At 42.2% G+C, this 27,359-nt stretch overlaps 3 protein-coding genes across 6 annotated transcripts in view; all 3 read left to right on the top strand.

Moving 5' to 3' along the window:
- Nucleotides 1-5,706, top strand: part of cadps2 (Ca++-dependent secretion activator 2) — a 103,335-nt gene extending 97,629 nt beyond the window's left edge. For all 4 annotated transcript variants that reach the window (XM_058086266.1, XM_058086265.1, XM_058086264.1 and 1 more), the window contains 2 exons: nucleotides 3,330-3,434; nucleotides 3,500-5,706. In XM_058086266.1, coding sequence (XP_057942249.1) covers nucleotides 3,330-3,434; nucleotides 3,500-3,670 — 276 coding nt within the window. In that variant the 3' untranslated portion in view covers nucleotides 3,671-5,706. The remainder of the gene's footprint in view (nucleotides 1-3,329; nucleotides 3,435-3,499) is intronic.
- Nucleotides 5,707-8,799: 3,093 nt separating this feature from the next.
- fezf1 (FEZ family zinc finger 1) lies at nucleotides 8,800-15,299 on the top strand. Its single transcript, XM_058086269.1, has 4 exons — nucleotides 8,800-9,619; nucleotides 10,159-10,293; nucleotides 10,542-10,674; nucleotides 14,394-15,299. The coding sequence occupies exons 1-4, from the start codon at nucleotides 8,843-8,845 to the stop codon at nucleotides 14,630-14,632; spliced, it is 1,284 nt and encodes a 427-aa protein (XP_057942252.1). The 5' UTR covers nucleotides 8,800-8,842; the 3' UTR covers nucleotides 14,633-15,299.
- Nucleotides 15,300-16,201: 902 nt separating this feature from the next.
- The window catches only part of aass (aminoadipate-semialdehyde synthase), a 63,875-nt gene continuing 52,717 nt past the window's right edge, over nucleotides 16,202-27,359 (top strand). Inside the window, exons 1-7 of the mRNA XM_058087501.1 lie at nucleotides 16,202-16,476; nucleotides 17,918-18,152; nucleotides 18,215-18,391; nucleotides 24,724-24,808; nucleotides 24,879-24,946; nucleotides 25,021-25,167; nucleotides 25,228-25,306. Coding sequence (XP_057943484.1) covers nucleotides 17,934-18,152; nucleotides 18,215-18,391; nucleotides 24,724-24,808; nucleotides 24,879-24,946; nucleotides 25,021-25,167; nucleotides 25,228-25,306 — 775 coding nt within the window. The 5' untranslated portion in view covers nucleotides 16,202-16,476; nucleotides 17,918-17,933. The remainder of the gene's footprint in view (nucleotides 16,477-17,917; nucleotides 18,153-18,214; nucleotides 18,392-24,723; nucleotides 24,809-24,878; nucleotides 24,947-25,020; nucleotides 25,168-25,227; nucleotides 25,307-27,359) is intronic.

Below are 27,359 nucleotides of genomic sequence, written 5' to 3'. Positions count from 1 at the left end.
AATTTGAAAAAAATTTGTACAATTGAAAATTTTTTTCGCCTTTTTTTTTTTTTTTTTTTTTACAAATATTTGATTTTGCTAACATCATAACTTATTCCCAACCTAAAAATTGAAACCTAAAAAAAGTATAAAAAAGTATAATTTTCTGTGAAATTTGGTTGGGAAAAAGTCAAAAGTTGTAGCATGTTAGCTTCCTTTCAAGCCAAGCAAACCTTGGCGAAATAAATCATACATTTTTTTTTGTCCCCCCCAAAAAATTGCTTCTTTGTTGTCTTTGACCCCCAAACGCCCTTCGGCGCTAACGCTATGCTAATTGAAGCGTTTGAGCTGGGAAGGCTCGCTTAAGTTGGTATAATTCCAACATTCCGCCACAGGCGGGGTCAAAGGCCCCCCCACAAAAGGGGAGAATCAAGTGTTGGCCAACCCTGAATGTTTTTTGGCTTTGTGTTGCGTTCAATAACGTCAGGGTTGTTTGTTTCCTTGGGAAAGTAATTACACGAGCGCCGCCTGCTAGCGCCTCTTCAAGCGCGTGTGAATATTCGGGGTCGCCGCCGTGTCACAGCAATCTGTGTCGGATGAATAGAAGCGGCGTCGCACCCGCCGCCTCCTCAATACGCCGCAAGTGCGGCGTGCTCTTCAGGTGAGATGAGGTGCGTTTGATTGGCCTGCCGACGCCGCTGCCGCCGCCACGCCACAAACGCCGTTGCGACGCCGCGTCCGACGCCTCGTGGCGTCCTTGGACTGACGCTTGCTGTTTTTTTTTTCCTCCTTCATTAGCCTGTAAAAGCAGAGGAACATCACAAAGATCTTCTAGAAGATGCTAGGTTAGCCTCTTAGGTCATTTTCTTTGCTAGGTGGGTTTCTACCTGCTCCTCTTCTTCTTGTTTCCTGGTGCTCAGCAGGAAAGACGACACCTTGGAAAATGATCTTCATTGCTTTTTCCGCAATGTGTCTGCGGCACAACTTGACCTAGAACCTTCTTCCAGGGCTTGGAAATGTTTTCATTCAAGGTTCCATCCTCGGCCAGGAGGTCTTGGTTCCTCTGAGAAGGTTCCTACATTGGCTTGGAATGACTTCCTGGTCTGAGAGAAGGTTCCTTCTGGAATATTTGGTCTAGTAAAGCCTCTGGAGCTCCCTAGAAATTTCCACAAGATCTTGGTTCCTCTGAGAAGGTTCCTACCTTGGCTTGGAATGACTTCCTGGTCTGAGAGAAGGTTCCTTCTGGAATTTTTGGTCTAGTAAAGCCTCTGGAGAGCCCGAGAAAGTTCCATGAGATCTTGGTTCCTCTGAGAAGGTTCCTACCTTGGCTTGGAGATGTTTCCTGGTCTGAGAGAAGGTTCCTTCTGGAATTTTTGGTCTAATAAAGCCCCTGGAGCTCCATACAAAGTTCCATCCTCAGCCAGGAGGTCTATGAAGGTTCCTACCTTGGCTTGGAGATGTTTTCCTGGTCTGAGAGATGTTTCCTTCTGGAATCTTTGGTCTAGTTAAGCCTCTGGAGCTCTCGAGAAAGTTCTATCCTGAGCCAGGAGGTCTTGGTTCCTCTGTGAAGGTTCCTACCTTGGCTTGGAGATGTTTCCTTCTGGAATCTTTGGTCTAGTAAAGCCTCTGGAGGTCTTGGTTCCTCAGTGGAACTTTCCTCCCTTGGCTTGGAATGACTTCCTGGTCTGAGAGAAGTTTCCTTTTGGAATTTCTGGTCTAGTAAAGCCTCTGGAGATCCCTAGAAAGTTCCATCCTGAGCCACAAGGTCTTGGTTCCTCTATGGAGGTTCCTACCTTGGCTTGAAATGACTTCCTGGTCTGAGAGATGGTTCCTTCTGGAATTTTTGGTCTACTAAAGCCTCTGGAGGTCTTGGTTCCTCAGTGGAGGTTCCTACCTTAGCTTGGAATGACATCCTGGTCTGAGAGAAGGTTCTTTCTGGAATATTTGGTCTAGTCAAGTCTCTGGAGCTCCATAGAAAGTTCCACGAGATCTTGGTTCCTCTGAGAAGGTTCCTACATTGGCTTGGAGATGTTTCCTGGTCTGAGAGAAGGTTCCTTCTGGAATCTTTGGTCTAGTAAAGCCTCTGGAGCTCCCTACAAAGTTCCATCCTCAGCCAGGAGGTCTGTGAAGGTTACTACCTTGGCTTGGAATGACTTCCTGGTCTGAGAGAAGGTTTCTTCTGGAATATTTGGTCTAGTAAAGCCACTGAAGCTCAATAGAAAGTTCTATCCTGAGCCACAAAGTCTTGGTTCCTCTATGAAGGTTCCTACCTTGGCTTGGAATGACTTCCTGGTCTGAGAGAAGGTTTCTTCTGGAATATTTGGTCCAGTAAAGCCTCTGGAGCTCCATAGAAAGTTCTATCCTGAGCCACAAGGTCTTGGTTCCTCTTTGAAGGTTCCTCCCTTGGCTTGGAGATGTTTCCTGGTCTTAGAGAAGTTTCCTTCTGGAATTTTTGGTCTAATAAAGCCTCTGGAGCTCCCGAGAAAGTTCTATCCTGAACCAGGAGGTCTTGGTTTCTCTGTGAAGGTTCCTCCCTTGGTTTGGAATGACTTCCTGGTCTGAGAGAAGGTTCCTTCTGGAATTTTTGGTTTACTAAAGACTCTGGAGCTCCCTAGAAAGTTCCACGAGATCTTGGTTCCTCTGAGAAGGTTCCTACCTTGGCTTGGAGATGTTTCCTGGTCTGAGAGAAGGTTCCTTCTGGAATTTTTGGTCTAGTAAAGCCGCTGGAGCTCCATAGAAAGTTCCAGGAGGTCTTGGTTTTTCTGTGAAAGTTCCTACCTTGGCTTGGAATGACTTCCTGGTCTGAGAGAAGTTTCCTTCTGGAATCTTTGGTCTAGTAAAGCCTCTGGAGCTCCATAGAAAGTTCCATCCTCAGCCAGGAGGTCTTGGTTCCTCTGAGAAGGTTCCTACATTGGCTTGGAATTACTTCCTGGTCTGAAAGAAGGTTCCTTCTGGAATATTTGGTCTAGTTAAGCCTCTGGAGCTCCCTAGAAAGTTCCAGGAGGTCTTGGTTCCTCTATAAAGGTTCCTACATTGGCTTGGAATGACTTCCTTGTCTGAGAGAAGGTTCCTTCTGGAATCTTTGGTCTAGTAAATCCTCTGGAGATCCCTAGAAGGTTACATCCTCATCTAGGTGGTCATGGTTCCTCTGAGAAGGTATCTACCTTGGCTTGGAGATGTTTCCTCCTGGCCAGAAAGTTCCATCCTTAGCTGAGTGAGGTCTTTGTCCCTCAGTGAAGGTCCGTGTGGTTCTCCTGCTGGTTCCTTGACATTGTTCTGGCGGATTCTAACTACTGCTACGATGAAGTTCTTCCTGGTGGTCCCTTCCATGATGGTGTTGTTCTCCACAGCAATGGTACGGCAGCAGCATGAAGGTGGTGTGCGTGTGGTTGGCCGACAGACTGGACCTGCAGCTCCACCTCTACCAGCTGAAGACCCTCATCAAGATCGTCAAGGTAAACAAAGGAGACCCCAATCTTGGGGCGTCCTTAACCTCAGACCCCCCCCTCTCCACCCCCAGAAGACCTACAGAGACTTCCGTCTTCAAGGCGTCCTGGACGGGACCCTCAACAACAACAGTTACGAAACCGTCTTCAACCGCCTGTCGGTGGAGGAAGCCACCGTCGCCGTCAAGGCGGGCGGCGGCCTGCAGGGCGTCACCATGAGGGACAGCGACGAGGACGACGACTGAGCACGCCACCCGTCTGCCCCGCCCCCCGTCATCATCATCATTGTTGTTGTCATCGCGTCCTTAACAAGACCCTCTCACTCAAGTGGACAAGCTAGCACGAGCTGAGCTAACGCAGCCATGTTAGCTTATGCTAATGCTAGCAAGCTTGTTGGGAAGTTGGGGAAAAAAATTATATTACGATGAAAAAGTCCAAATATTATTATTATTATTATTATTGTTATTGTTATTGTTATTGTTATTGTTATTGTTATTGTTATGAAAAAATCACAAATTAAATATTTGTCAAACTGGGAAAAAAAATAAAAAATTTGAATAACATCAAAATATTGTCATGAAATAAATCAAATTTTGACAATTTCACAAATATGGTGAACATATAAATTATTTACAAAATTGTGGGAAATAATTTTGGGCAAAGTAAAAGAAAAGAAAAACTGAACATCCGGCAGCAACTCGACATTTTACTATTTAACATTTACTATTGGACCGAACCAATAATAATTAATAATACAAACAACAATAATTACAAACAATATATAACGACTCCAAATTGTCCATAGGTATGAATGTGAATGTGAATGGTTTGAATGAATTATTGTTATAAAAAAATGACTGGGAAAAATTACAAAAAATTTGAATAACATCAATATACTGTCATGAAATAAATCAAATTTTGACCATTTTAAATTTTCACAATAGAAATTAAGTAGTAAAAAAATAATTGTGGGAATGATTTGGGGGAAAGTTATGCTTGGAAAAGAAAACTTGATGACTGGAATACTGTGAACATCCGGCAGCAACGCAACATTTTGGCATAACTATAAAAAGTTATATTACGATGGCAAAGTCCAAATATTATGGGAATTATTATGGTTTTGAAAAAAATACAATTTAAATATTTGTCAAACTGGGAAAAAAAGTTGAATAACATCAATATACTGTCATGAAATAAATCAAATTTTGACAATTTTACAATAGAAAATAAATTGTAAAAAAAATTGTGGGAAACAATTTTGGAGAAAGTTGTGCTTGGAAAAGAAAAACTGAACATCCGGCAGCAACGCGACATTTTGGCATAACTATAAAAAGGAATGATATTACGACGACAAAGTCCAAATATTATGGGAATTATTATTGTTATGAAAAAAATACAATTAAAATATTTGTCAAACTGGGGAAAATGACAAAAAAATTTGAATAACTTCAATATATTGTTATGCAATAAATCAAATTTTGACAATTTCACGATAGAAAATAAATAGTAAAAAAATTGTGGGAAATAATTTTGGGGAAAGTTGTGCTTGGGAAAGAAAAACTGTGAACATCCGGCAGCAACACGACATTTTGGCATGACTACTATTGGACCAAACCAATAATAAATAATAATAAATAATACAAACAATAATCATTACAAACAATTCCCCAAAAAAACATGCTAGGTTAATTAGCGACTCCAAATTGTCCATAGGTATGAATGTGAGTGTGAATGGTTGTTTGTCTATATGTGCCCTGTGATTGGCTGGCTACCAGTCCAGGGTGTACCCCACCTCTCGTCCCAAGACAGCTGGGATAGGCTCCAGCACTCGTGGTCTTCTACAGGGGTGGCCCCATGGAGACCAGACCCGTGTGGTCTCGAACCACCATGATGACTCCTTTGGACCCCCTGCTGACTGTGTTGACATCACAAAAAGACTTTTTGGACATTTTGGGCGGATTCCACCCGGACTCCATCTGCCAGTACGGACTTCATTACTGGTGACGCCCCCTTGTGGACTTGATTGACAATGTCTGTGTTTTACTTTTGTTTTGTTTTATTGTTGTTGCCTATGAAAGTTTCTAGTGACCCAGTTTGGCCCCACCCACTGACCGGTACCAGGCGGAGCCACACAATGGAGGATGTTTACCTGGTGTTGTGGGTGGGTCAATAATTTCATGCAATTTTTTTCATCCAATTATCATTGAATCCATAAAGTTCAATTCCTCTTCTTGATATTGTGATGTGAAATACATTTTAAATGTGTCATTTTGTGCATAAAAAGATGAATTTGAAAAGAAAACGCTTGCTTTGACCTCCATGAAAGCGGGTCACCATATTGACCATAGCAAAGTGTAGGAGAATCCCCATATAGAGGATCTTTGGCACTTGCAGTCATATCAGGTTTACAATAAAATAGCAACCTGTTTTTATTTAAAGGGGAAGTACACTTTTTGGGGGAAATTTAATGTCAAATATAAAAAGAAATCATAATTATTTTCCTTTTGTGTGAGCAAAAAAAAAATTAATATGAGTTAGCTAACAATGATTTAAAAAAACGGCGATATTATAGCAGATGCTGGTTTACCATCAGCGTTTTTTTTACCCGAGGACTGGAGCACACGTCTTGTGCTGGAAGACGCGGCCATCCCGAGAAGAGCGGACATTGGACATGCGCTACGTCAAAGAACAGCCCAGGGGCCATTTGCGGCACACGGCTGGCTTTTTATCGGCCCTCGGCACATTTTCAAAAACGCAGTTAAAAGAGAAAAATAAAGACAGAAGAGAAAGTAGAAATATTGGAATAAAGTAATATTAATATTATACATTATTTTATTATAAAAATTAACATTACAACAACGAACCTTACAAGCATAATGTTCATATACTTTATAAAATTTTAGTTGATTTCTAATAATTTAATAAATGAAATAAATGTATTTATTATTAAATTAATAATAAATTAATTCATGATTAAATTAAATTAATTTATTAAATTCATAATAAATTAATTTATGATTAAATTCAATTAATTTATTAAATTCATAATAAATTAATGTATTATTAAATTAAATTTATTTATTATTACATTAATAATAATACAGTTGAGATTGCGAGAATGAAGTCAAAATATTATGGGATAGCATAACGCATAACGTCGATATGCTATGAGGAAAATTGCAAAAAATATTCTTTTGGGGGGTTAGTTTGGGAAACATTTATTTATTAATTTTTGGGAAACAATGTACATTTGGAGGAATTTATTCATCAACAAAATCAAGAAAAGATGGTTATGAATATGAAACATAAACGTATAAAAAATAACTGTTAATCAAATTAATAATTGTATTTAATTTAATAAAATATTTGATCACGATTAATCACATTTTCCCATAATTAATCAACAAAATAAAAAAGATGGTTATAAATATGAAACAAACGTATAAAAATAGAGCTGTCAGTCGATTAAAATATTTGATTGCAATTAATCACATTTTTTTCCATAGTTAATCAACAAAATGAAGAAAAGATGCTTATGAATATGAAACAAACATGTTTAAAAATAGAGCTGTCAATCGATTACAATATTTGATCGCGATTAATTGCATTTCCTCCATAGTTAATCAACAAAATGAAGAAAAGATGGTTATGAATATGAAACAAACGTATAAAAATAGAGCTGTTAATCGATTAAAATATTTGATCGCGATTAATCACATTTCCCCATAGTTAATCAACAAAATGAAGAAAAGATGGTTATGAATATGAAACAAACGTATAAAAATAGAGCTGTCAATCAATTAAAATATTTGATTGCAATTAATCACATTTTTTCCATAGTTAATCAACAAAATGAAGAAAAGATGCTTATGAATATGGAACATAAACATGTATAAAAATAGAGCTGTCAGTCGATTAAAATATTTGATCACGATTAATCACATTTTCCCAAAGTTAATCAACAAAATGAAGAAAAGATGGTTATGAATATGAAACAAATGTATAAAAATAGAGCTGTTAATCGATTAAAATATTTGATCGTGATTAATCACATTTCCCCCCATAGTTAATCAACAAAATGAAGAAAAGATGGTTATGAATATGAAACAAACGTATAAAAATAGAGCTGTCAATCAATTAAAATATTTGATTGCAATTAATCAAATTTTTTCCATAGTTAATCAACAAAATGAAGAAAAGATGCTTATGAATATGAAACATAAACATGTAGAGCTGTCAATCAATTAAAAATATTGAATCGTGATTAATCACATTTTCCCATAGTTAATCAACAAAATGAAGAAAAGATGGTTATGAATATGAAACAAACGTATAAAAATAGAGCTGTCAATCAATTAAAATATTGAATCGCGATTAATCACATTTTCCCATAGTTAATCAGCAAAATGAAGAAAAGATGCTTATGAATATGAAACATAAACATCTATTTTTAAAAAATAGAGCTGTCAATGGATTAAAATATTTGATTGCGATTAATCGCATTTTTCACATAGTTAATCAACGAAATTAAGAAAAGATGCTTACGAATATGATGGCCCCCGACCCGCTGGTTGAGGATCCCTGCTGGTCTTTGTTTGGGTTTTCACTGCTGACTTTGATGGACATTTGTTGAAGTGAAAGTGAAACTTTGTGTTCTTCATGACACGTGGGGTGTTTTTGTGTGTGACGTCAGGATGTCTTCCGATACCGGAAGACGAACTCAATCAATTAAAGAGCCAATTGTGGAGAATGATTATAATTATATCATTTCTATAATTATATCATTTTTATAATTATATCATTTCTGTATTGTGCTTCTGAAGGTGTCCAATAAAATGACGTCATCAAAAGAAAGCTTTGTGGTTCAATAAAATACAAATGATGTCATCAAAATGTCCAAACTAAACAGCCTATAATAAATATAAATATTCAGATATAATAAAGAAGATAATTTTTATTACTTTTTTATATTTCGGCAGCAAATTTCATACTTTAACATGGTTTTGTTTTGTTTTTATTTCTGATGTCCTCCGTATTCGGTCAAGGCCCGAATGGGAGGTCCGGCTGCGCGTGACCCGCTTTAGGACTCCGCTGACGTCACGCGGAGCCTGAAGGAGACCCGAGGCCGGCACAGCCCAAGCCCCGCCCACTCGCCGTCCTCCTCCTGGTGCCGGTGCGGCGGGCCCCACCAGGAGTCAGTCATTGACTGACAGGAGGACCGCAACGATCCACTTTGGTTCCGCTCGCGGGGTCTCGGCTCTCCGCACGCCGCCATCGAGCGCTGCGGTCGCCCGGAACCGGCGTCAATCAGCGGGGCGGAGGGAGGGCGGGGGTGTCTCGCTGAGGAGCGACACCGACCCGGCTAGGATCCCCTCCGGTTCTCGCCCCCCCTTTTTTTTTTTTTTGGCGCCAAACGAATGGAAGCGCGGCGCGACGCGGGCCTGCTGGGCGCGCCCCCGGCCGCTGGGGGCCAGGCCGCGGCCTCGCTCGGTCCCGCCAAGTCTCTGGCGTTCTCCATCGACCGCATCATGGCGCAGACGCCCGAACCTAAATCCATTCCGCTGCCGGGCTGGTTCCGCTCTGCTCCGGTGGGTCTCCCGGACGTGTGCCCGTCTTCGCTGCATTGCATGATCCCTCTGGTGCCGCTGGGCTACGACCCGGCTCACCACCGACTCGGGCTCGCTGGCTTGGACTCGACTCACCTGGACGCGCCTGTGGACTTGTTGGGTTTCGGGCTGAACTACGCGACCCAGCAGCAGCAGCAGCACCAGGAGGAACCCGCACAGAACCAATCAGACGGCCAGTATAAACTGTTCCGTCCGCGGGTTGTGACCCAGTCCTCCTTCCCCTCCAGAGGCACCGTGTGCTACCTGAACTGTGCCGCCGACGCCGGCTCGTGTTCGCCGGCCGCGGGCCTCCTCAACCTCCACCCCATGGCCTCATACCTCCTGGGGGCCAGACATGGAAGAACCCTGCTGGACGAGCGCGGCAAAGCGGGCTTGCCGAACCCGGCGGAGCGCTACCACCACCACCACCATCACCACCACCACCAGGCCGGCCAGAGCCTCATCAAGGAGAGGGACTTCACGGACAAGATGCTGAAAAACTCCTCCGCGGCCTCCGCGGTTCGTCTCGGAGGTTCCGGATGTGCTGGACACAAACCTAAAGTTTTCACCTGTGAGGTTTGCGGAAAGGTGAGCGAAAAATACACATTATTATTGTAATACTACAAATAATACCGCTCAAATAATACTGCGTGCTTTAAAGTTTTACTGCATGAAATTACTAAATTTTAAATACCACTAAATTAAACCTTATGCGTGAATTATAATAATAGAAATCCTTATAATAAAATTGATTATTTGTAGTTTTTGAAGGATTTGAAGTAGTACATATTTATTTGAAGTTTAAAAATATGTTGTTTTTATTTTTTATTGTCATGTAAAAAAATAAAAACTAATTATACTATTAAACGTAATTTTTTTAAAAAAAAGCTAATTTTCCGTGTCTGAAAATGTTATTATGTCATAACAAAACGAATATTTTAAAATGTCTTAAAATATAATTTGATTTTTTACCTGACAATAAATATCATATTTCACCAGACATTAATAATCAAGAATCGTGACACGTTCAATGACCACAGTTAATGTCCTTATCGAATATTTCTATTATTATTATTATTATTATTGTTATTATTATTATTATTATTGTTATTGTTTTTGCTGTGCAGGTGTTCAACGCGCACTACAACCTCACGCGCCACATGCCCGTGCACACGGGGGCGCGTCCGTTCGTGTGCAAAGTTTGCGGCAAAGGCTTCCGCCAGGCGAGCACTTTGTGCAGACACAAGATCATCCACACTCAGGTAACGCATTAAATTAATTCATATAATTTTTTTTGCTTTATACATTTATGGCCATTTATTAAAAATAATAATCTTGTCCTGCACGCGCACATTTCTGATATTAATCGGTGTTATTAATCGGTTTTCCTCCTGCTCATGTTAGTTTGGCGTCACTGTAATTGACAATAATTGCGTAATAATAATATGCGTCACTTATAATAATAATAATAATAATTTGTATTATTATAATAATATTGTTGCTTTTGCAGGAAAAACCTCACAAGTGCAACCAGTGCGGCAAAGCATTCAACCGCAGCTCCACGCTCAACACACACACTCGCATCCACGCGGGCTACAAGCCGTTCGTGTGCGAGTTCTGTGGGAAAGGATTCCACCAGAAAGGTAAGAAAAAAGTCCGAAAAAAGATCACACAGCATCTCAATGCCGGTGTTGCGTTTATGAATGTACGGGAGGGCCCGACATGGAAGCGGAATTGCGTCAAATTTATTATATTTTTTAATATTTTTCGAGTGATTTTGCATAAAAGTAAATTTCAGTAACAAAACATTAACATGTCAGTATTATTTTTTATATTTTATAAAAGAAACATTTACGTTTTATTTAAAAAAAATCTAAAATCCCAGACAACCTTAAAGCATTCAAAGCATTTCTTTATTTCTATGTTTTCTTTCTACAAGCATTACGGGAGCGAGGCTGTTTGTTGCCCCACAGCTCCCCCTACTGTGGAGAAATGGAATTGAACAATTCTTCCACATAATAATTAGTACACAGTACAGTATATTCATAAATAAATATATATATAAATATATTCATCTGTAAATTATTGCTGTTTTGTTATGAGCCATAAATGAGAATATTAAAGCAAATGTGCCTAAACTCAGCATAAAAAAATGGCTGAATGAAATAGAAATAGAAATATTTGGCATCTATAAGACATCTTCAAAGATGGCGGATGCGATGATATGCGCTATAGGCGTCAGTGATGTTACATTAATGAGACGATATAGCCAGTGCAGGATTTGTCGATGCTAAGATATGCTACTTTTATTATGTTTATTATTATTATTATTATATTTTATTATTATATTGGCTAATATAGTGTCAAGGTGACTATAGGGGTGTTAGAGAGCTCTAATGATGTTAAAATGTGTCTTATATTCTCTTATTGTGTGTACTATATTGTGTAATAGGAGTGTAGATGTGACTATAGGGATGTTATTTCACATTCAGAGTTCTCTAGTGATAGTAAAATGCATATTTAGAAGGCTGTCAATGTGTAAAAAAACATATTTATAAGGTCATAAACAGGTTTTCTAGCCTTAACATGTATTCTTTTGTCTTATTATATCTACTATATTGGATAATAGAGCGTAAATATGACTATAGGGATGTTATTTCACATTCAGAGTTCTCTAGTGATAGTAAAATGCATATTTAGAAGGCTGTCAGTGTGTAAAACATATTTATAAGGTCATAAACAGGTTTTCTAGCCTTAACATGTATTATTTTGTCTTATTATATCTACTATATTGCATAATAGACCATAACAATGACTATAGGGGTGTTATTTCACGTTTACAGAGCTCTAGTGATGGTAAAATGCGTATTTAGAAGGCTGTCAACATGTAAAAAAACATATTTAGAAGGTCTTAAACAAGTTTTCTAGCCTTAACATGTATTATGTTGTCTTATTGTATCTACTATATTGTGTAATAGGAGTGTAGATGTGACTATAGGGTTGTTATTACACGTCCAGAGGGCTCTAGTGATGGTAAAATTTAGAAGTATTTAGAAGGCTGTCAACATGTTAAAAAGCATATTTATAAGGTCATAAACAGGTTTTCGAGCATTAACATGTATTCTTTTGTCCAATTATATCTATTATACTGGGTAATAGAGTGTAAAGATGACTATAGGGGTGTTAGTTCATGTCTAGAGGGCTCTAGTGATGGTAAAATTTAGAAGTATTTAGAAGGCTGTCAACATGTTAAAAAACATATTTATAAGGTCTTAAACAAGTTTTCTAGCATTAACTTGTATTCTTTTGTCTTATTATATCTACTATATTGGGCAATATAGCGTAAAGATGACTATAGGGATGTTATTTCATGTTCAGACAGCTCCAGTGATGGTAAAATGCATATTTAGAAGGCTGTCAACATGTAAAAAAACATATTTAGAAGGTCATAAACAGGTTTTCTAGCCTTAACATATATTCTTTTGTCTTATTATATGTACTATATTGGGTAATAGAGCGTAAAGATGACTATAGGGGTGTTATTTAATGTCCAGGGAGCTCTAGTGGTGGTAAAGTGCGTATTCTTTTGTCTTGTTATATCTACTATATTGGGTAATATAGCATAAAGATGACTATAGGGGTGTTATTTCACGTCCAGGGAGCTCTAGTGATGGTAAAATGCGTATTTAGAAGGCTGTCAACATGTAAATAAACATATTTATAAGGTCTTAAACAGGTTTTCTAGCATTAACTTGTATTCTTTTGTCTTATTATATCTACTATATTGGGTAATAATGCATAAGGATAACTATAGGGGTGTTATTTAATGTCCAGGGAGCTCTAGTGGTGGTAAAGTGCGTATTCTTTTGTCTTATTATATGTACTATATTGGGTAATAGAGCGTAAAGATGACTATAGGGGTGTTATTTAATGTCCAGAGGGCTCTAGTGGTGGTAAAATGCGTATTTAGAAAGCTGTCAACATGTAAATATACATATTTATAAGGTCTTGAACAAGTTTTCTAGCATTAACATGTATTCTTTTGTCTTATTATATCTACTTTATTGGGTGATAGAGCGTAAATATGACTATAGGGGTGTTATTTCATGTCCAGACAGCTCTAGTGATGGCAAAATGCGTATTTAGAAGGCTGTCAACATGTAAAAAAGCATATTTATGAGGTCTTAAACAAGTTTTCTAGCATTAACTTGTATTCTTTTGTCTTATTATATCTACCATATTGGGTAATAGAGCGTAAAGATGACTATAGGGGTGTTATTTCATGTGTAGTAGGCTCTAGTGATGTTAAAATGCATATTTAGAAGGCTGTCGACATGTAAAAAAAGCATATTTAGAAGGTCTTAAACAAGTTTTCTAGCCTTAACATGTATTCTTTTGTCTTATTATATCTACTATATTGGGTAATATAGCATAAAGATGACTCTAGGGGTGTTATTTAATGTCCAGGGAGCTCTAGTGGTGGTAAAGTGCGTATTCTTTTGTCTTATTATATGTACTCTATTGCATAATAGAGCGTAAATATGACTATAGGGGTGTTATTTCACATCCAGAGGTCTCTAGTGATAGTAAAATGCATATTTAGAAGGCTGTCAACATGCTAAAAAGCATATTTAGAAGGTCTTAAACAAATTTTTTCGCCTTAACATGTATTCTTTTGTCTTATTATAGCTACTATATTGGGTAATAGAGCGTAAATATGACTATAGGGGTGTTATTTCACATCCAGAGGGCTCTAGTGATGTTAAAATGCGTATTTAGAAGGCTGTCAACATGTAAAAAAGCATATTCAGAAGATCTTAAACAAGTTTTCTGACCTTAACATGTATTATGTTGTCTTATTATATCTACTATATTGGGTAATAGAGCACAAAGATGACTATAGGGGTGTTATTTTGTGTTCAGAGGGCTCCAATAACGTTAAAAAAGCATATTTAGATGGCGGTAAACTGTTTTTTTAATGCTGTAACTATCAAAATATTCCATTTATCAATGAGGATTCCTACTTTGAGGAAATTCACACGGAACCAATGAAGCGCCAGAAACGAGGGATTACTATATGAGTATGATTATTTTTACCATTATTATTTTCAGAAATGTAATTTAATACAACAAGTGTCCACGCTGGTCCACCAATGTCAAGCCGTTAAAGTAGTCGGGACAGTGTTGCCATGGTAACTATCAATAGATACCATTCTTCTTTGAGCTGTTATTTCAGCATCGAAAGCGCCAGAAGGCATCATTAAACTTTCTTTGCCGTCACACAAGTGTAAAAATAAGTGAAGTTGTTGTGTTGTGCTGTTGTGTGTCTGACGTATATGACGCCCCGCTGTGGTCCGCACAGGGAACTACAAGAACCACAAGCTGACGCACAGCGGCGAGAAGCAGTTCAAGTGCTCCATCTGCAGCAAGGCCTTCCACCAGGTGTACAACCTCACCTTCCACATGCACACGCACAACGACAAGAAGCCCTTCACCTGCCCAACCTGCGGCAAGGGCTTCTGCAGGAACTTTGACCTCAAGAAGCACGTCAGGAAGCTGCACGACCCCGCCGGGGGGCAGGCGTCGCCGCCGCAGGCCTGAATCGGCCTCTGAAAACCTTTTACACTGAGTAGTATTTATTCATGTTGTTTGTCCTTCTAAAAGACTCAAAAGTGACTTTTTGATGAAGGAACTTCTTCTTGGAGGACCGGAAGTGACTTTATTGACGACGCACTGCTGCCCCCTGTGGAAAGAATTAGTATTACATGCAATCACGGACTGTAATAATATAAATAGAGTAATATACTTGATTGGTGACACATTGCTGCCCCCTGTGGAAAGACGGCGTATTACATGCAATCATGGACTGTAATAATATGAATAGAGTAATATACTTGATTGGTGACATTGCTGCCCCCTGTGGAAAGAAGTAGTATTACATGCAAACGTGGACTGTAATCAAAATCTAAACACAGTAATTCACTAATATATGACAAGCTGCTGCCCCCTGTGGAAAGTAGTAGTATTACACACACAATGGACTCTCTTTTAATAATACCGTAATTATAATAATAGTTTTATTATTATTATCTTTCTTTCATGACACACTACTTCCTGTTTGTTCTTGATAATCAGCACTGTCTCTTTAAATGGACATTGCCTACTTCCTGGCCACTGCTGCTTGTTAGCTGCAAAGTCCACCCCGCCCCCCTTTGAAGAGGGTCTGTTCCTCACCTTGCCGACCCCCTCAGGACTGATCCCTCCATGACCTCTGACCCCTTAACGATGGGTAATGATGGATCAGATTGATTTGTTGTTTGCTATTTTTGTTGAATGGAATAAATGTCATTGCTGAACTTCCATCATTTTGTTTCAAGGTTTATGTTTTTGGTTTTTTTTGTCCAAATATTTTAATATTTTGTAGATATACAAAGTGTTATATATATTTCAAGGAAAAAAGCGACCTTTAAGCAACTAAAGTGTTATTTCTCCTCGTACTACTATACTAATATTTATATTTGTGTATAAAATGTATGCCATTTAGTTTGAGTCATCAGCATGCGACATGTTTGCACCCACGAGAGCGGACGCGTTCGTGTCCCCTCGGAGATTCCAAAACAACGTGTCGTGCTGGCGAATGTTTACCAACAAATTGATGCGCTTTGTAAGTAGTTTCGAGTGTGTTTAATTGATTTTTGGATTCGAATGAACAAGGGTCAGAAAAAAAGACGAGTCAAAGAAGCACCGGTGAGTACAGGATTGTTAAGAATTTATTTACGGATTTGTCTACCGGAAGTACACAATCAGCAGTCATTCGGATAAAGTTGTTTATGTCAAAACACGACAGACTTCCGCCACCAATTGTGACATTTTCCAATGAAGTAGCACGTTGAACTGTGAACAAAAGTCAGCCTTTTTTGTGTTTACGTTCGGTTTCCTTCCATTCTTTTTGCCGGCATACAGAACCATAAACGGGATTATGTTTTTATTTGATTTCAAAATAAATTTACATTGCTTCAACATGGCGAGTTCAGAGGAGTGTATCGGAATTGTCATGTTGTCGTGTATTAATCTTTATCTAAGAAATGTATTTAATGTATAAATGAAGAGTATGCGTTATTTTAAAATGGTTTACGTTCAACTGCGAAGCAGTGACGCTTTATTCTGAACTTGAAACCGGAAGCGGATAAATTGGTCATGCTCGTGCGTGGTGTCTGTCCACGGTCTCACCTCTGAGTGACATTAAAACCTTAAGTGGACCGTCGGCATATTTCTCCGACTGAAGTCCGACGTGGAGACTCGAACCCACCCCAGGAGTTGGTTCCCCTCCGAAATTAGTCGTTGCTGTGGCGAGGTTTGTTGTGAAAGTGCGCGTCTGGAGACGTGCTCGTCCGATACCGGAAGTTGACCAGTGAGACTTGATCCGTCCACGCCGCCGGGAAGAGGTAACGAGCAACAACACAACAGTTAGCTTAATTTCCACTCATTTTAGTTTAAACTCCGTGGAATTCATTGAAAAGTCGCCTTAACGGTTCATGGAAATCAATCAGTGCCTTCAACAGGTTGGAACGCGGCTTCCGGCTTCAGTAAATGTAAGTGTATGTAAATAATGACTTTGCTGTAGTGTTTGTGTGTACTTACACACATACTTAAAGGGGACTTATTATGCTAATTTTTGTTCCTTTGCATCACATGTGGACTCAGCCACACAAGATAACCCTAACCCGCACAGAAAGCTTTCTAGATCTTTGGGCGAGAGGCGGGGTACACCCTGGACTGGTCGCCAGCCAATCACAGGGCACATATAGACAAACAACCATTCACACTCACATTCATACCTATGGACAATTTGGAGTCGCTAATTAACCTAGCATGTTTTTTTTTTTTGGAATGTGGGAGGAAACCGGAGTACCCGGAGAAAACCCACGCATGCACGGGGAGAACATGCAAACTCCAAGGGCGGAATTGAACCTTGGTCTCCTAGCTGTGAGGTCTGCGTGCTAACCACTCGCCCACCGTGTCGCCTTTTCCATAAACTGTGTGTTTTAATTTATTCCACTCAGAGCCCGCCTCCGGGCACTCCCAATTAGCTTGTACCCTTGCACGCCCATACAAGGACGTCCTTCTCACACCCTGGACTGGTGGCCAGCCAATCACAGGGCACATATAGACAAACAACCATTCACACTCACATTCATACCTATGGACAATTTGGAGTCGCTAATTAACCTAGCATGTTTTTGGAATGTGGGAGGAAAGTACCCGGAGAAAACCCACGCATGACCGAGGGCGGAATTGAACCCTGGTCTCCTAGCTGTGAGGTCTGCGCGCTAACCACTCGACCGCCGTGTCGCCTTTTCCATAAACTGTGTGTTTTAATTTATTCCACGCAGAGCCCGCCTCCGGGCACTCCCAATTAGCTTGTACCCATGCACGGCCATACAAGGACGTCCACCTTACACCCTGGACTGGTGGCCAGCCAATCACAGGGCACATATAGACAAACAACCATTCACACTCACATTCATACCTATGGACAATTTGGAGTCGCTAATTAACCTAGCATGTTTTTTGGAATGTGGGAGGAAACCGGAGTACCAGGAGAAAACCCACGCATGACCGAGGGCGGAATTGAACCCTGGTCTCCTAGCTGTGAGGTCTGCACGCTAACCACTCAACCGCTGTGCGGCCTTTTCCATAAACTGTGTGTTTTAATTTATTCCACTCAGAATAAATGAACTTAGCTTGTACCCATGCACGCCCATACAAGGACATCCGCCTCACAGTGACATCACAAGGACCCTGTGTTAGAAAAAACAGTCTGAAAGGGGAAGAAGCGGAATTTAAGCATCTCCATATTTCTCTACACTACTTTGGGCTTTCCAGACAGAAGGTTTGTGTCATGTTCCGACTCCTCAGCCGTAATGGCCGAAGGAAGCCGAGGTTCCCGGTGGACCACCGGCGCTATGAGCACCACAGAGCCATCATGGCCATACGTCGGGAGGACATCAACCCGTGGGAGAGGAGGGCGCCCCTGGCCCCCCGCCACGTCCGAGACCTGACGCAGGACGGCATCAAAGTTCTGGTCCAGCCATCCAACCGTAGGGCAATCCACGAGAAGGTTAGCTCAGAAGGTGTCACTGCTTCGTCATAGCTTCAAGCTAACGGTTCTTCTGCTTTCAGTTCTACGCTAAAGCCGGCGCCGTCATCCAGGAGGACATCTCGGAAGCGTCGCTGATCATCGGCGTAAAGAGGCCGCCGGAGGAGAAAGTGATTCCCAAGAAGACCTACGCCTTCTTCTCCCATACCATAAAGGCTCAGGAGGCCAACATGGGGCTGCTGGATGACCTCCTCAAGAAGGTGAGCGCTCTTGTTATGCTCGTTTATTCTTTATTTGAAATGAGACGTCAGATCTGAATCAGGATTCAATTTAGTTTGGTAACAGTGTCTGTACACACATGTGCACAGTGTGGTGTTTAATGATGCACCTTGATGACAAATCTGGATTAAACTTGGTCTGATATTATGTCTTCTAATCCTGCATTACTATTTCGGTACACTATTGCGTGTTGCATTTACATCCAATCCAAATCCGGATTAAACCTGGTGATCATGCATATACACACAGTAACATGTTTTTGTCACTATTCATTGTACTTTTACATGTTACATTTGCTTTGGTGACAAATCTGGGTCAGACCTGGATTAAATTTGGTTTGATATCAAGTCTTCTGATCACGTTTGAGTCGCTATCCAGTGCATTTTTTGTATTTTTTGCATTTCCATTCAATCTGAATTGAAATCTGGATTAATCTTGGTTTGTCATTATATCATCTGCTCACGTGCAAACATCCAGCAAAAGATTCTTGTCACTATTCATTGCAAATGTACATGTTGTATTTACATTGGTGACAAATGTGGCTCAGATCTGGATTAACCTTGATATTATATCTTCTGATTCTGCACACACTGTCACTATCCAGTGCACTTTTACATTTTGCATTTCTATTCAATCTGGATTCAAATCTGGATTCAAATCTGGATTAGATCTGGATTCAAATCTCGGTTTGTCATTATATCATCTGCTCACGTGCAAACATCCAGCAAAAGATTCTTGTCACTATTCATTGTAAATGTACATGTTGCATTTACATTGGTGACAAATGTGGCTCAGATTTGGATTAACCTTGATAATATATCTTCTGATACTGTACACACTGTCGCACATTTGAGTCACTATCCAGTGCACGTTTACATTTTGCATTTCCATTCAATTTGGATTAAAATCTGGATCGGATCTGGATTAATCTTGGTTTGTCATTATATCATCTGCTCACGTGCAAACATCCTGCAAAAGATTCTTGTCACTATTCATTGCAAATGAACATGTTGCATTTACATTGGTGACAAATGTGGCTCAGATCTGGATTAACCTTGATATTATATCTTCTGATTCTGCACACACTGTCACACATTTGAGTCACTATCCAGTGCACGTTTACATTTTGCATTTCCATTCAATCTGGATTCAAATCTGGGTTAAATCTGGATTCAAATCTAGATTAGATCTGGATTAATCTCTGTTTGTCATTATATCATCTGTTCACGTGCAAACATCCAGAGAAAGATTCTTGTCACTATTCATTGCAAATGTACATGTTGCATTTACATTGGTGACAAATGTGGCTCAGATCTGGATTAATCTTGATTTTATATCTTCTGATTCTGCACACACTGTCGCACATTTGAGTCACTGTCCAGTGCACTTTTACATTTTGCATTTCTATTCAATCTGGATTCAAATCTGGATTAAATCTGGATTAGATCTGGATTATTCTCGGTTTGTCATTATATCATCTGCTCATTCATCATCAATGCATCATCTGCATTTACATTGGTGACAAATGTGGCTCAAATCTGGATTAACTTTGATATTATATCTTCTGATTAGATCTGGATTAATCTCGGTTTGTCATTATATCATCTGCTCACGTGCAAACATCCAGCAAAAGATTCTTGTCACTATTCATTGCAAATGTACATGTTGCATTTACATTGGTGACAAATGTGACTCAGATCTGGATTAACCTTGATATTATATCTTCTGATTCTGCACACACTGTCGCACATTTGAGTCACTATCCAGTGAACGGTTACATTTTGTATTTCCATTCAATCTGGATTCAAATCTGGGTTAAATCTGGATTCAAATCTAGATTAGATCTGGATTAATCTCTGTTTGTCATTATATCATCTGTTCAAGTGCAAACATCCAGCAAAAGATTCTTGTCACTATTCATTGCAAATGTACATGTTGCATTTACATTGGTGAAAAATCTGTTTCAAATCTGGATTAACATTGATATTATATCTGTTGATTCTGCACACACTGTCGCACTTTTACATTTTTGCATTTCCATTCAATCTGGATTCAAATCTGGATTAAATCCGGATTCAGATCTGGGTTAGATCTGGATTTATATCTGTTTGTCATTATATCATCTGCTCACGTGCAAACATCCAGCAAAAGATTCTTGTCACTATTCATTGCAAATGTACATGTTGCATTTAGCTTGATGACAAATCAGATCTGGATTAAACCTGGTTTGACATGACTGCTTGTATGTAATCTGTACACACTGCACATTTTGTTCAAATCAAATGTTTTTTATAATGTTTTTTTTTGAAAGGAAGTAGAATTGGAGCCGGCGTAAGACAGGAAGTAGCACACTAACAAGAGATACTAGAATTAGCATGGAGTCAAAAATACACGTAAACAAACCATCAAGTACATGTACATCATTCATGGACGCCATCACGCCACAACGCTTTCCACGGAGAAGCGGAATGATAAGTGGATCAAGGTTGTGTGTGTGAAAGATTCTTATTTAGTCTTTTGACTTACCAAGCTGTGTGTGTGTGTGTGTGTGTGAGTGATACTGTCTCTATTAGTCTAATTAGACCAGTAATGTGAAAAAAAAACCTTGACAAAAATGTAAGTGTGTGTCTGTGTTGTCTAAGACATGAAAGGGAACATCGAGTCGCCATAGCAACAGTAACTCTTAACGTGTGCTACCTGAGCGCCACCTGCTCAGAAGCAAATAACGCTTGGTTAGTCATCTGGTAGGTTCTCATCTTAAAAGGGAAATATTCCAAAAAGGAAATCGTGTAAATGATTAATATTACATTTTTACTTGAATACAAATACGTCCTTCCTTCCTTCCTTGTTGTCTCAACTCTGCCCTCGATGGCATCCCATAATAAGCAGGTTTTCAATGCTAACTACAAACATACTCCATTTATAAATAAGGAATTGTACTTAGCATAAATTCACTTATCACTTATTAGCAGTGATAAACAAGGAATGCGTTCCATTTTCCTTTCAGGAGGTTCGCCTGATCGACTGATCCAGCCTGATCCTCTTGCGTCCTTCCTTCCTTCCTCAACCCTGCCCTCAACTGGTCCACTTGCGTCTGTCTGTCCGTCCTTCCTTCTCCCTTCCTTCCTCAACCCTGCCCTCGACTTGTCCAATTGCGTCCATCCTTCCTTCCTTCCTTCCTTCCTTCCTTCCTTGTCGTCTCAACCCTGCCCTTGACTGGTCCACTTGAGTCCGTCCTTCCTTCCTTCCTTGTTGTCTAAACTCTGCCCTCGACTAGTCCACTTGCGTGCGTCCTTCCTTCCTTCCTTCCTTCCTTCCTTCCTTCCTTCCTTGTTGTCTCAACTCTGCACTCGACTAGTCCACTTGCGTCCTTCCTTCCTTCCTTGTTGTCTCAACTCTGCCCTCGACTAGTCCACTTGTGTCCGTCCTTCCTTCCTACCTTCCTTCCTTCCTTGTTGTCTCAACTCTGCCCTCGACTAGTCCACTTGCGTCCTTCCTTCCTTCCTTCCTTCCTTCCTTCCTTCCTTGTTGTCTCAACTCTGCCCTCGACTAGTCCACTTGCGTCCGTCCTTCCTTCCTTCCTTCCTTTCTTGTTGTCTCAACTCTGCCCTCGACTAGTCCACTTGCGCCCTTCCTTCCTTCTTTCCTTCCTTCTTTCTTCAACCCTGCCCTCAACTGGTCCACCTGCGTCCTTCCTTCTTTCCTTCCTTCCTTCCTTCCTTCCTTCCTTCCTTCCATCCTTCCATCCTTCCTCACTCAACCCTGCTCTTGACTGATCTAATTGCATCCTTCCTTCCGCCCTTCCTTCCTTCTTCAACCCTGCCCTCAACTGGTCCACTTGCGTCCTTCCTTCCTTCCTTGTTGTCTCAACTCTGCCCTCGACTAGTCCACTTGTGTCCGTCCTTCCTTCCTACCTTCCTTCCTTCCTTGTTGTCTCAACTCTGCCCTCGACTAGTCCACTTGCGTCCTTCCTTCCTTCCTTCCTTCCTTCCTTCCTTCCTTCCTTCCTTCCTTCCTTGTTGTCTCAACTCTGCACTCGACTGGTCCACTTGCGTCCTTCCTTCCTTCCTTGTTGTCTCAACTCTGCCCTCGACTAGTCCACTTGCGTCCGTCCTTCCTTCCTTCCTTCCTTTCTTGTTGTCTCAACTCTGCCCTCGACTAGTCCACTTGCGCCCTTCCTTCCTTCTTTCCTTCCTTCTTTCTTCAACCCTGCCCTCAACTGGTCCACCTGCGTCCTTCCTTCTTTCCTTCCTTCCTTCCTTCCTTCCTTCCATCCTTCCTCACTCAACCCTGCTCTTGACTGATCTAATTGCATCCTTCCTTCCGCCCTTCCTTCCTTCTTCAACCCTGCCCTCAACTGGTCCACTTGCGTCCTTCCTTCCTTCCTTGTTGTCTCAACTCTGCCCTCGATGGCATCCCATAATAAGCAGGTTTTCAATGCTAACTACAAACATACTCCATTTATAAATAAGGAATTGTACTTAGCATAAATTCACTTATCACTTATTAGCAGTGATAAACGAGGGATACGGAACATTTTCCTTTCAGGAGGTTCGCCTGATCGCCTGATGCAGCCTGATCCACTTGCGTCCGTCCTTCCATCCTTCCTTCCTTGTTGTCTCAACTCTGCCCTTGATTAGTCCACTTGCGTCCTTCCTTGCTTCCTTCCTCAACCCTGCCCTCAACTGGTCCACTTGCGTCCGTCCGTCCTTCCTTCTCCCTTCCTTCCTCAACCCTGCCCTCGACTTGTCCAATTGCGTCCGTCCGTCCTTCCTTCCTTCCCTCCTTCCTTCCTTCCTTGTCGTCTCAACCCTGCCCTTGACTGGTCCACTTGCGTCTGTTCTTCCTTCCTTCCTTGTTGTCTCAACTCTGCCCTCGACTAGTCCACTTGCGTGCGTCCTTCCTTTCTTCCTTCCTTCCTTCCTTGTTGTCTCAACTCTGCACTCGACTAGTCCACTTGCGTCCTTCCTTCCTTCCTTGTTGTCTCAACTCTGCCCTCGACTAGTCCACTTGCGTCCTTCCTTCCTTCTTTCCTTCCTTATTTCCTCAACCCTGCCCTCAACTGGTCCACCTGCGTCCTTCCTTCTTTCCTTCCTTCCTTCCTTCCTCAACCCTGCCCTTGACTGGTCTAATTGCATCCTTCCTTCCGCCCTTCCTTCCTTCCTCAACTGGTCCACTTGCGTCCTTCCTTCCTTCCTTGTTGTCTCAACTCTGCCCTCGATGGCATCCCATAATAAGCAGGTTTTCAATGCTAACTACAAACATACTCCATTTATAAATAAGGAATTGTACTTAGCATAAATTCACTTATCACTTATTAGCAGTGATAAACGAGGGATGCGTTCCATTTTCCTTTCAGGAGGTTCGCCTGATCGACTGATCCAGCCTGATCCACTTGCGTCCGTCCTTCCTTCCTTCCTTCCTTCCTTGTTGTCTCAACTCTGCCCTCGATTAGTCCTCTTGCGTCCTTCCTTCCTTCCTCAACCCTGCCCTCAACTGGTCCACTTGCGTCTGTCTGTCCGTCCTTCCTTCTCCCTTCCTTCCTCAACCCTGCCCTCGACTTGTCCAATTGCGTCCGTCCTTCCTTCCTTCCTTCCTTGTCCTCTCAACCCTGCCTTTGACTGGTCCACTTGCGTCCGTCCTTCCTTCCTTCCTTGTTGTCTCAACTCTGCCCTCGACTAGTCCACTTGCGTCCTTCCTTCCTTCCTTGTTGTCTCAACTCTGCACTCGACTAGTCCACTTGCGTCCTTCCTTCCTTCCTTCCTTGTTGTCTCAACTCTGCCCTCGACTAGTCCACTTGCGTCCTTCCTTCCTTCCTTCCTTGTTGTCTCAACTCTGCACTCGACTAGTCCACTTGCGTCCTTCCTTCCTTCCTTGTTGTCTCAACTCTGCCCTCGACTAGTCCACTTGCGTCCGTCCTTCCTTCCTTTCTTGTTGTCTCAACTCTGCCCTCGACTAGTCCACTTGCGTCCTTCCTTCCTTCTTTCCTTCCTTCTGTCCTCAACCCTCCCCTCAACTGGTCCACCTGCGTCCTTCCTTCTTTCCTTCCTTCCTTCCTTCCTCAACCCTGCCCTTGACTGGTCTAATTGCATCCTTCCTTCCGCCCTTCCTTCCTTCCTCAACTGGTCCACTTGCGTCCTTCCTTCCTTCCTTGTTGTCTCAACTCTGCCCTCGATGGCATCCCATAATAAGCAGGTTTTCAATGCTAACTACAAACATACTCCATTTATAAATAAGGAATTGTACTTAGCATAAATTCACTTATCACTTATTAGCAGTGATAAACGAGGGATGCGTTACATTTTCCTTTCAGGAGGTTCGCCTGATCGACTACGAGAAGATGGTGGACGCTAACGGCTACCGCATCGTAGCGTTTGGACAGTGGGCGGGCGTCGCAGGTACACGGTCAATATCCACTCTCGACTCCTTGACTCCGACTTCAATCATTTCATGGATTTCTTTCTTCAGGCATGATCAACATCTTGCACGGTTTGGGTCTTCGCTTCCTGGCGCTGGGCCACCACACTCCCTTCATGGTAACGCGCAGCACAAATAATAATGACGCGAGTAGCGCGATGCCGGCGTAACGCTCGCTGTGTTCTGCCGCCAGCACATCGGCATGGCTCACAACTACCGCAACGTCAGCCAGGCCATCCAGGCCGTCAGGGACTGCGGCTACGAGATCTCCATGGGACTCATGCCCAAATCCATCGGACCCGTCACCTTCTGCTTCACGGGGACCGGCAACGTGTCCAAGGTAATTCTGCACGCACACTTGGAATCAAACATGCGCTGTAGTGTCCTTTCCTCTCCGCAGGGAGCACAGGACATCATCAACGAGCTTCCTGTGGAATACGTGGAGCCTCACGAGCTGAAGGATGTCTGTCAGACTGGCGGTACGTGTCATGTGACCATGTGATGGACACAAGCGCCACAACGGAACTAGACCTGTCTAGACCTTCCTACCTTCCTTCCTTGTCGTCTCAACCCTGCCCTCGACTGGTCCACTTGCATCCTTGCTTCCTTCCTTCCTTCCTTGTTGTCTCAACCCTGCCCTCAACTGGTCCACTTGCATCCTTCCTTCCTTCCTTCCTTGTCATCTCAACCCTGCCCTCGACTGGTCCACTTGCATCCTTCCTTCCTTCCTTCCTTCCTTGTTGTCTCAACCCTGCCCTCAACTAGTCCACTTGCGTCCTTCCTTCCTTCCTTGTCATCTCAACCCTGCCCTCGACTGGTCCACTTGCATCCTTCGTTCCTTCCTTCCTTGTTGTCTGAACCCTGCCCTCGACTGATCCACTTGCGTCCTTCCTTCCTTCCTTCCTTCCTTCCTTCCTTGTCATCTCAACCCTGCCCTCGACTGGTCCACTTGCATCCTTCCTTCCTTCCTTCCTTGTTGTCTCAACCCTGCCCTCAACTAGTCCACTTGCGTCCTTCCTTCCTTCCTTGTCATCTCAACCCTGCCCTCGACTGGTCCACTTGCATCCTTCGTTCCTTCCTTCCTTGTTGTCTGAACCCTGCCCTCGACTGGTCCACTTGCGTCCTTCCTTCCTTTCTTCTTTGTCGTCTCACAAATTCACTTATCACTTATTAGCAGTGATAAACGAGGAATGCGTTCCATTTTCCTTTCAGGAGGTTCACCTGATCGACTGATCCAGCCTGATCCACTTGCGTCCTTCCTTCCTTCCTTGTTGTCTCAACTCTGCCCTTGACTGGTCCACTTGCGTCCTTCCTTCCTTCCTTCCTTGCCGTCTCAACCCTGCCCTCGACTGGTCCACTTGCGTCCGTCCTTCCTTCCTTCCTTGTCATCTCAACCCTGCCCTCGACTGGTCCCCTTGCATCCTTCCTTCCTTCCTTGTTGTCTCAACCCTGCCCTCGACTGGTCCACTTGCGTCCTTCCTTCCTTCCTTCCTTGTCGTCTCAACCCTGCCCTCGACTGGTCCACTTGCGTCCTTCCTTCCTTCCTTCCTTGTTGTCTCAACTCTGCACTCGACTAGTCCACTTGCGTCCTTCCTTCCTTCCTTCCTTGTTGTCTCAACTCTGCCCTCGACTAGTCCACTTGCGTCCTTCCTTCCTTCCTTCCTTGTTGTCTCAACTCTGCACTCGACTAGTCCACTTGCGTCCTTCCTTCCTTCCTTGTTGTCTCAACTCTGCCCTCAACTGGTCCACTTGCATCCTTCCTTCCTTCCTTCCTTGTCATCTCAACCCTGCCCTCGACTGGTCCACTTGCATCCTTCCTTCCTTCCTTCCTTCCTTGTTGTCTCAACCCTGCCCTCAACTAGTCCACTTGCGTCCTTCCTTCCTTCCTTGTCATCTCAACCCTGCCCTCGACTGGTCCACTTGCATCCTTCGTTCCTTCCTTCCTTGTTGTCTGAACCCTGCCCTCGACTGATCCACTTGCGTCCTTCCTTCCTTCCTTCCTTCCTTCCTTCCTTGTCATCTCAACCCTGCCCTCGACTGGTCCACTTGCATCCTTCCTTCCTTCCTTCCTTGTTGTCTCAACCCTGCCCTCAACTAGTCCACTTGCGTCCTTCCTTCCTTCCTTGTCATCTCAACCCTGCCCTCGACTGGTCCACTTGCATCCTTCGTTCCTTCCTTCCTTGTTGTCTGAACCCTGCCCTCGACTGGTCCACTTGCGTCCTTCCTTCCTTTCTTCTTTGTCGTCTCACAAATTCACTTATCACTTATTAGCAGTGATAAACGAGGAATGCGTTCCATTTTCCTTTCAGGAGGTTCACCTGATCGACTGATCCAGCCTGATCCACTTGCGTCCTTCCTTCCTTCCTTGTTGTCTCAACTCTGCCCTTGACTGGTCCACTTGCGTCCTTCCTTCCATCCTTCCTTGCCGTCTCAACCCTGCCCTCGACTGGTCCACTTGCGTCCGTCCTTCCTTCCTTCCTTGTCATCTCAACCCTGCCCTCGACTGGTCCCCTTGCATCCTTCCTTCCTTCC

The sequence above is a fragment of the Doryrhamphus excisus genome, chromosome 11 (genome assembly GCF_030265055.1).
Source record: "Doryrhamphus excisus isolate RoL2022-K1 chromosome 11, RoL_Dexc_1.0, whole genome shotgun sequence".
Taxonomy (NCBI): domain Eukaryota; kingdom Metazoa; phylum Chordata; class Actinopteri; order Syngnathiformes; family Syngnathidae; genus Doryrhamphus; species Doryrhamphus excisus.
Note: the sequence above shows the minus strand (reverse complement) of the source record. Positions and strands in the feature narration are given on the sequence as shown.

Bases quoted from the DNA above. Each gene is read 5' to 3' on its own strand.
- fezf1 (XM_058086269.1), top strand. From the start codon at position 8,843: ATGGAAGCGCGGCGCGACGCGGGCCTGCTGGGCGCGCCCCCGGCCGCT. The intron at 9,620-10,158 runs GTGAGCGAAAAA...TTTGCTGTGCAG, and splicing joins CCTGTGAGGTTTGCGGAAAG to GTGTTCAACGCGCACTACAA. The intron at 10,675-14,393 runs GTAAGAAAAAAG...TGGTCCGCACAG, and splicing joins GAAAGGATTCCACCAGAAAG to GGAACTACAAGAACCACAAG.